General features: G+C 47.7%; 1 protein-coding gene across 3 annotated transcripts in view; it reads left to right on the top strand.

The window, feature by feature from the left end:
• LOC119969405 (AP-1 complex subunit gamma-1-like) overlaps window positions 1-9860 on the top strand; it is a 195249-nt gene that overhangs the window by 162955 nt on the left and 22434 nt on the right. For all 3 annotated transcript variants that reach the window (XM_038803022.1, XM_038803020.1, XM_038803021.1), the window contains 2 exons: window positions 164-284; window positions 1899-1994. In XM_038803022.1, the coding sequence (XP_038658950.1) occupies window positions 164-284; window positions 1899-1994 (217 nt within the window). The remainder of the gene's footprint in view (window positions 1-163; window positions 285-1898; window positions 1995-9860) is intronic.

Genomic DNA, 9860 nt, shown 5'->3' with positions numbered 1-9860 from the left:
GTCTCCCTCCCTCTCTGTCTCCCTCCCTCTCTGTCTCCTTCCCCGTCTCAAATTGCTTAGTTGCCATTGACCCTGATTTTTGACAACTTGCAAGGCCCATTCATCTCTAATGGATGGGCTGAATTCAGGGTGTAGTGTTTTAACTCCTATCGTGTTGTTTCAGGTTAACAATTTGCTTGATCTGCTTGACGACAGTAACCCAGCTCCATCGGTGCCTCAAGAAAACAAAGTACCTCAAACAGGTGGAGAGTTATTAGATCTTCTGGATGGATTAAGCATGCCAGGTGTGTAAAGAACTTCATGGAACATGTATGCGATTGATGGCATAAGTGCTGTGTAATTACAAGTCATTTGCTTTTTTTTCTTATCGTATGTTGAGGCCAATAACAAAGAAACTTGAATTTATATAACAGTTTAATGCTTTTTTTAAAGTCGCAAGGTGTCTCCGGAAGTGTTCAAAATTGTTTTGGGGGATGTGTGCACTGGACAAGCATTTTTTAAAATACCTCCATAGTTGGCCTGAGGGCATAAACCACATAGTGTAGATCAGACTAGGTAAGGGTAGCAAGGCCTTTCCTAAAGGATTTTGGTGAACCAGTTTGATTTTTACAAGATTATTTTCCGATACTGCTCCACAAATTGTCAGTTGTTTACTTTTGTTTTACAAAAGTGAGCTTTGCATTTATACCCTAGAGTCTATTATTTCAACCAGTTGGCTACTGTAGGAGATGGAAATAGTTTCCTAATGCAGCCTTTACTTGTGGTCAGAAGAGTGATGTGAGAAGAGACTCCAAGTGACCACACTTAAATCAACAATGAATTATCTACACAAAGATAACCCACTTGTGAACTCTAAGATTAGGTTATAAATTGCACTCTTCTCTGGACAGAAGGCTTTGGATCTCCAAAAATGATTTCGTTGGATGAAAATTCTGGCCCAGCTCCCCAGCCAAATCCCGAACTTCAGTCACACTATCTAGATCTCGACAATGTTGGGCAGGCAAAAAGAAATTAAACATTATCTTTTATTTCTTGATTTGTGCAGTTATTTTATCTCTGCCTTCCTCTTCCAGAGATGCTGATTCCTTGCTAGGCTACAACAGCACAGGTACATGACGGGCTCTGATACCTCACCGAAATGGCTATTATTCATTGTTCATTGTAACTGACACGGGTAGAATACCTGGCCCGATGTCGGGAGGTATTTCTCCACTGACTGATTAATACCTGGGATAGTTTTCCAACTAGGTTACTGAAGCCGTTGAAGACATTGGAGGATTTTGTTTGGGGAGAACTGTTGGTCTCTGTGGATGAATAAGCTAAGTAAACCACATGGACACACTTTCTCACTGTGATGAGTGAGCCTTGATTGTGACTTGTCAGTAGGCTTTTTGACCACAGGTAAATTGTAACGTTACTAATCATTTCCCCATTCAGGTTCCAGTGATTTTGCTGGTTAGCCAGTTGCTTTCCTCCATCACCCAGGTGTGCTGCAGCCCTGCAACGCAGTCAGCTAATGACACAGACCAAGGATAAAACTTGGCCCTTCCTAGTGTTGTTCGCTCAGGTACTCAATGAATACATTGCCTGAGACATTATGAAGCCTAATGAATGCAGTATTAATACACACATTATTTGAATGATGCCCAAATAGTGCATTTTATTGACTGTCTACACACTGATGATTCTGTATCTTTTAACCAGTGCTTCCCACACGGTATCACCTACTCCCCCTAAACAGTGCTTACCAAACCCTGCTGTTATTCAAGCTATTTTTTTTTTTTAAATCCCATGGGACTCTGAAGAATTGTAAATGGTTTTGCTGAGTTGCGAAGGGGAAGAAAGCAAACTAGACCGAATTGTTTTTTCCCCTCATGCCTTTTTAAAATATATTTCAGATTCACAATCATCAGGTCTATCAGGTGCACAGCCGCAATTGGTACTTGATGGTATTGTTCCCCCGAGTCCACAGAATTCTGCCAATGTAAAGCAAGGTAAGATGTAACAGTTTTATGCCAACCCCACGCTACCACAAACTAATATGAAACATTATGCGCAGATATGGAGTAATACGTAATCTATTTTCAGCTGTATATGGCATAAGCATTGTGTGGAATCTCCATTTGTTACTCAGACGTTGGGGTACATAGATGGAGATGGGGTTATAAATATAATAATCTGAAGGTCATTCAAGTGGACAGCACAGTGAGCTATCTTTGAACACTTGAGGCCTCATCAGCCAAACTGATGAGACTAAACTCTCAGTTGTCCTGTTAGTTGTTAGGACCCTTCGCCTGAAATCAAAATCCATCTTCAGTACCTTGGTACTCTGATTCTAGGCGGTGGGGGACATGTGAACCCTTACTAAGAAAGGTGATTGTCCTTTGTCTTTTTTATTCCTTGTCAGTTAATAAGTTATTTCTCGCTGACTACCTTTTGGTTTAAAAACCCTCTTCTTATTTGTTTGGGAATCTGAAGTATCAGGGTGAAGCAATTCCATTTTTTAAGAATTGTTTTTTATTGAGTTTTCATATTTTATATCCAACAAATTATAAATTATATATTATCAGAAGAAAAACATGCAAAATCCAACAACTATGGCTGTGACTCCCCTTTAACCGGCATATATTTTTCCCCTATATGGCCGAGACACACATTCAAATGCATTTATATAAAATTTAGTTTAGGCCTTTCGCTTGCCATTGGACCAGTCCCTTGCGGTCCTGCTCGTACCGGGTTCCTGGCAATGAAATGAAAAATGAAATTGTTTATTGTCACGAGTCGGCTTCAACGAAGTTACTGTGAAAAGCCCCTAGTCGCCACATTCCGGCGCCTGTCCGGGGAGGCTGGTACGGGAATCGAACCGTGCTGCTGGCCTGCTTGGTCTGCTTTAAAAGCCAGCGATTTAGCCCAGTGAGCTAAACAGGTCTTTAAACAAGTTGGTAAAGGCGTCCACTTCCTATGGAAACCTTCTTCCGATCCATGGATGGCGAATTTTACTTTCTCCAGCCTACAAGATTCCACCAGGTCGGACAGCCACGATCGCCAGCCAAACCGGATTCTCCAGCAGGCGATCAAGGAGACAAAGACTAGGGAATCGGTCCCCCCTCCCCATGAAGAGCTCTGGCTGATGTGATACCCCCGAAGACCACCATATTTGGGCTTGGCTCCATACCCACTCCCACAACCCTGGCCGTGGCATCGCCGAAGGGCATCCCAATACCTGACAAGCCTGGGCAGGCCCATAACATGTGGGTGTGGTTGGCCGGGCCTTCCTAGCACCATTTGGATTTGTCCTCCACCTCTGGGAAGACCCTGCTCATTTGAGTTCTGGTTAGGTGCGATCTGTGCAACACCTTTAGCTGCGTACGGCTCAGCCCTGCACACATGGAGATGAAGTTCCACCTGTGCAGTGCTTCGATCCAGAGTCCTCACCCTATCTCTATGCCTAGTTCCTCCTCCCATTTTGGTTGGAGGGATGTCCTTGTGCAGGAACTCTCATCCATCCTCACCCACTCTGCTCCCAGTTCCAGGACACATCCCCACACTATTTTTGCAGTGGCCGACCAATGGTAGAACTGTAGGTTTGGAAGAGCCTTGCATCCCACAATTCTCATCCTTTGTAGGACCTTCTCATGGATCCTCAGGAATCGCCCTCCCCAATGATTACCTTGTCGACTGTGTTGAAAAAGGCCTTTGGGATGCAGATCAGGAGGGATCTGAACAGGAAGAGGGACCTGGGTAGCACGTTGATCTTGATCGTCTGTATCCTCTCTGAGAGGGAGAATGGAAGTTGTCTTTTTAACTTCCTTGACTCTCTGTCTCCCCTTTGGATACCACTTTACACCTCTGCTGCTCTGAGGGCGATCACCAGTGGTTTGATTGCCAGAGCGAACAGCAGACTACAGGAGGGAGATAAATCACTTGGTTGCATGGTGGACCAAAAACAACCTCTCTCTAAATGTCGGAAAGACCAAGCAACTGATCAACATTCAAGAAGCGTAGCACGACACACACTCCCGTCTGCATCAATGGCTCCGAAGTGGAGATGGTCAATAGCTTTAAGTTCCTGGGGCTCACCAACACCAACAGTCTGTCCTGGTCTACTCATGTTGATGGAACAGTCAAGAAAGCCCAACAACTTCTCTACTTCCTACGGAAGAAATTTGGCATGTCTGCATTGACTCTCACAAACTTCTGCAGGTGTGCAATAGAGAACACCCTATCCAGCTGCATCACAGCCTGGTATGGCAACTGCTCAGTCCAAGATCGCAAGAAACTGCAGAGTGTGGTGAACTCAGCCCAGCGCATCATACAAGTTTGCCACCCCCATGTTGATTCTGTATACACCTCCCGCTGCCTCAGGAATGCAGATAGCATTATCAGAGATCCCTCCCACCCATTGCCTTCCTCCAGACCCTTCAATCAGGCAAAAGGTACAGAAGTCTGAAGACCCGCACATCCAAACATATCGGAACAGCTTCTTCCCCACAGCTACAAGACTCCTCAACGACTCCCCCTTGGACATATATTTACAATCGAACATCTTAAAACAGCTTCTCCCCCACAGCTACAAGACTCCTCAACAACTCCCCCTCGGACTGATCTGTTCCCTGTAAGAGCACTATTCACGACGCCCTATGCTGCTCTTGCTCATGTATTTGATTTGCTTGGTCCCTTGTTCTGCACTGTAGCCAATCACTGTTTGCCTATGTACCATTTGTCAATGTTCTCTGTTGATTATTCTCTTTGTGGAGTATGGGACTGGTTTAACACAGTGGGCTTGTAATGCTGAACAAGTCCAGCAGTGCGGGTTCAATTCCCATACCGGCCTCCCCGAACAGGTGCCAGAATGTGGCGACTAGGGGCTTTTCACAATAACTTAGCTGAAGCCTACTTGTGACAATAAGCTATTATTATTATGTACATACTATGTACGTTCCCTCGGCCGCAGAAAAATACTTTTCACTGTACTTCGGTACATGTGGCAATAAATCAAATCAATCAATCAAGCAGGGATAGCGGGCATCCCTGCCTTGTGCCTTTATGCAGCCCAACGTATCTAGAGCTGCTGGTCTTTGTCCGTACGCTCGCCATGGGAGTCCTGCACAGTAGTTTTTTCCCAGGAAGGCGGTCCTGGCCCAAACCCAGACCGTTACAATTGCTCTGAACTGCTTCTATTTGGCCCTGTTGAAGGCCTTTTCTGCATCCAGGACATGATCACACCTGGTGTTTTCTCCCTGGATGGGGTCATTATCACGTTCAGCAGGCGCCTGATGTTCGATGTTAGCTGCCTGCCCATGACAAAGTCCGTCTCGTCCTCCGCAACTACTTCTGGCATGCAGCTCTCCAGCTGTCTTCCGAGGGCCTTTGCCAGGATCTTTGCGTCCGCGTTAAGGAGCGAGATGGGCCTGTAGGACCTGCATTCCATTGGGCTTTTGTCCTTTTCAGTGATATTGAGGCTTGGGCTATTGTTGGTGGCAGGGTGCTCCTTACCAGCGAGTCTGCGAACATCTCCCGCAGGTGCGGGGCCAGTGCTGATGCACATTTTCTGTAGAGGTCCACTGGGAATCTATCTGTTCCCGGCGCCTTCCTCACCTCCCTGACTTCCCCCAGTTCTGGTGATGCTTCCAACACCTTTCTCTTATCTTCCTCCGTTTCAGACATGCCTAGTCCATCGAGGAACTGCTTCATCTCCAAGTCCCCATCCAGGGGTTCGGAGGTATACAGCCCTCAGTAGAACATTGCAAAGGCTTTGTTGATCTTTTCTGCCGCTTCTGTCTTTAACTTGAGATATTTGTCTTGTGGCTGTCCGCTTTCTCAGCTGGTGAGCCAGCAGACAGCTGGCTTTGTCTACATGCTCATAACAGATCCCCTTGTCTGACCGAGCTGGTTGACTGCTTTCCCGGTGGAGAGCAGATCAAAGTCAATTTGCAACTTTTTCCTCTCCACCAGCAGTTCTGTGGTTGGGGCCATGGAGTACTGCTGGTCCACTTCCAGTACGGAGTTGATCAGCTGCTCCCTGGCGCCCTCCTCACTGTCCTTGCACACCTTGAATGCGATAATGTCCCCCCTTATCACTGTCTTCAGCACCTCCCAGTTTGTGATGGGTGAGACCTCCCCATTCTGGTTATTGGTTATTTACCCGCTTATGCCCTGTGATACCTGATTACAAAACGCCTCATCGGCAAGGGGGGGCATGCCCAGCCTCCACGGAGGCCAGTCTTCAACACCAATCCACGTAGTGTGGAGCATGGTCGGAGATTGCGATTGCGGGGTACTGTACTACCACCACCCATGGAAGTACCGATTTCTCCCCACTACAAAGAATTCGATCCTGAGTAGACCCTGTGCACCTGGGAGAAGAAGGAAAATTCCTTTTTCCCCTGGGTGCGTGAACCTCAATGGTTCCACTCCCCCATCTTCTACTTTAAGGTGTTCAGTTCCTTTGGCATATTCGTTAGTTTCCTTGATTTGGGGATGGATTCGTCCGTGAGTCCTGTATGCAGTTAAAGACACCCCCCCCCCCCCCCCCCCCCCAACCCACCCCATGATGAGTCAGTGTGTATCTATGTTGGATTTCTATCTTGGTCCCAGTTGGGAGCGTAGACGTTAACGAGGACCACTGGTGCTTTATCCAGAGCACCATTAACCATTGCGTTCCCCTGCATAGCCGTCTTTGTCGCCGTGTGCGCTGTCCTCTTGTTCAGTAGTATGGAAACCCCCGCCCCCTAGCCATTGTCCCATAACACGATTGGTTTGGCTGATCCACCCAGCTCTTCCTTACCCGCAGTCGGTCCTTCTCCCTCGGGTGTATCTCCTGGAGGAAGATAACATTCAGACGGACAAAACTATGGATCTTTTCACCAGGCCTTTAAGTCCCCTGATGTTCCAGGTGACTATCCTGATTGAGGGGGTTTCAGTTCTCCCCTGACCAGGTTATCCAGCATCTGGGTCAGTTATTCTGTGGGGTTTCTGCCCTCGATGCCCTGATAGGCCCCGATACGGACATTCTGGCAGTGCGACTCGTTCTCTTGGTCCTTGACCTCCCCTTTGATGCGCCTTGAGTCGCCACCAATCTTGTCACTTCTATTTCTAGGAGTTTATTCAGTCACTCTGTCAGTCGCTGCTTTTTCTAGGTCCCTGATTGTTGCCTCCTGTGCTTCCAGTCAGCGCGTCCACGGCCACCACCTTCATTGTTGACATAATTTCCAGCTTGATGGCATCTGTGTTTCCAGAACACGTGAGTCAGGAAGTCCATCCACTTGCTTATCAGTGGATAGTCCAGCGCAGGTCCCGCTGGCTCAGCTGACTTGGGTGTGGCCGGCTCCAGCAGTTCATCGACACTGGATTCTCCGCAATCGCTTTCTCAGTTGTGGCCTTCTCCCAGAATCCTCCTCAGTCACTTCTCAGTGCTGCCCTCTGTTGGATACCCCAACAAGTCCATTTTAGACTGAGCAGCTGTAATCTATAATTCTTGATGAGTCTGGTGAATTTGTGAAGTGGCTTTGTCGATTCCGGGCCAAAGGTTGACCTATCTCTGGGTTTTACAATCACCAAGTTCAAATCCTGAGCAATTGCTGTTTGAATCATTAGTTCCCGTACCAGCCTCCCCGGACAGGCGCCGGAATGTGGCGACTAGGGGCTTTTCACAGTAACTTCATTGAAGTGTACTCGTGACAATAAGCGATTTTCATTTTCATAGTTAATTATCTCCTTTAGTGTCAGCTTTTTCATCATCAGTATGTGGATCTTGGAGAATGTAACACAGCATTGAACATAAACCAATGGATCTGAAGGTGAAGACATTACTACCATGGTCATCAGTTATCCTGGCAAATCTTGGGCTATGATCAGAAGCAAAATATTTAAAAAGGCACCGTGATCAGGATCTAACTAAAGTCAAGGTATCAGCAGAGAATTGTCAGCAGTAATTATATTGGGGGTTTGTTTCACATTGAACACCAGTGATCTCACTACTTTAGTATGCGCTCGATGTATGAATCATTTAAATATTGATAGCATCAATGCTTTATAATTTGAGATTTTAACTTGTTTGATCCTCATGTCTAACTGACCTAGTTGGTTATCGATACCTCATATAACACCCCACGGTCACCCTGCCAGAGCATTCATTACCAAGCCCATCACCAATAAGGCAAGGGCCAGAGACAGATCAGGAACATGGTAGCATAGAATCATAGAATTTACAGCGCAGAAGGAGGCCAGTCGGCCCATTGAGTCTGCACTGGCCCTTGGAAAGAGCATCCTACTTTTTTTTTTAATTTATTTTTATTCAAAATTTTTCAATAATTTTTACAAGCCACTACAAAAAGAAAAGCCCCCCCCCCCCGGACTGCTGCTGCTGTTGACCTCCACCTAACGTTCTGCGCGAAAGTCAAGGAACGATTGCCACCACCTGGAGAACCCCTGCAAGGACCCTCGCAAGGCAAACTTTACCCTCTCTAACTTGAGAAATCCTGCCATATCACTGACCCAAGTCTCTACGCTTGGCGGTTTCGCATCCCTCCACGTTAACAAGAGCCTTTTCTGGGCTACCAAGCAAGCAAAGGCCAGAACTCCGGCCTCTTTCGACTCCTGCACTCCCGGATCATCTGATACCCTGAATATCGCTATCCCCCAGCTCTGTTTTACCCGAGTGTCCAAGGTCCAATAGCCCTTGCGAAGCCTTTCCAAAATCCTGTAAGTGCCAGGCATGCCCAGAACATATGGACATGGTTTGCTGGGCTCCCTGAGCACCTCACACACCTGTCCTCCACCCCAAAGAACTTACTCATTCTCACCACTGTCATATGCGCCCGATGCACCACCTTAAACTGAATCAGGCTAAGCCTGGCGCAGGATGAGGAGGAATTGACCCTGTCCAGGGCATCAGCCCACAGGCCCTCATCCAGCTCTTCACCCAGCTCCTCCTCCCACTTGCCCTTCAGTTCCTCCACCGAGGCCTCCTCCGCCTCCTGCAGCTCCTGATACATTTCCGATATCTTGCCATCCCCTACCCACACGCCCGAGACCACCCTGTCCTGTATCCTGCAGGCAGCAGCGGGAATTCCCCCACGTGCTTTTTCACGAGCGCCCGAACCTGCATGTACTTAAAGGTGTTCCCCGGGGGAAGTACACATTTCTCCTCCAGCGCCCCCAGACTAGCAAAAGTCCCATCAATGAACAAGTCCCCCATCCTTCTGATACCCGCCCTGTGCCAACTTAGGAACCCCCCATCTATTCTGCCGGGAGCAAACTTGTGATTATTCCGTATCGGGGCCCAGACTGAAGCCCCTACCTCCCCCCGTGCCCTCTCCACTGCTCTTAGATCCTCAATATCGTCGCCACCACTGGGCTCGTTGTATACCGCATCGGCGAAAGCGGCAACGGTGCTGTTATCAGTGCCCCCAAGCTAGTATCTTTACAAGACGCCGCCCCCTCTCCCTCCACTACCCATTTCCAAATCATGGATATATTCGCTGCCCAGTAATAGCTGCAAAAGTTCGGCAGCGCCAATATTCAGGAGCCTCCGCACATTCGTATTCAACTGCCTGCCCTTCACAAACCCTGTCTGATCCTCATTAATCACTCCCGGGACACAGTCCTCAATCCTAGTGGCCAAAATCATGGCCAAAAGCATTGCATCGACATTAAGGAGCAAAATCGGCCTATAGGAGCCACATTGCAGCAGGTCCTTGTCTCGCTTGAGGATAAGCGAGATCAGAGCCTGCGCGACATCGTCGGGGGAAGGGTTCCCTTTTGCTTAACCTCATTGAAAGTCCTCAACAACAGCGGACCCAGCAGCTCTGAGAATTTCCTATAAAACTCTATGGGATACCCATCCGGACCCGGGGCCT

This window comes from Scyliorhinus canicula, chromosome 7 (assembly GCF_902713615.1).
Source record: "Scyliorhinus canicula chromosome 7, sScyCan1.1, whole genome shotgun sequence".
Taxonomy (NCBI): domain Eukaryota; kingdom Metazoa; phylum Chordata; class Chondrichthyes; order Carcharhiniformes; family Scyliorhinidae; genus Scyliorhinus; species Scyliorhinus canicula.
This window is presented reverse-complemented; position numbering and strand designations above follow the sequence as displayed.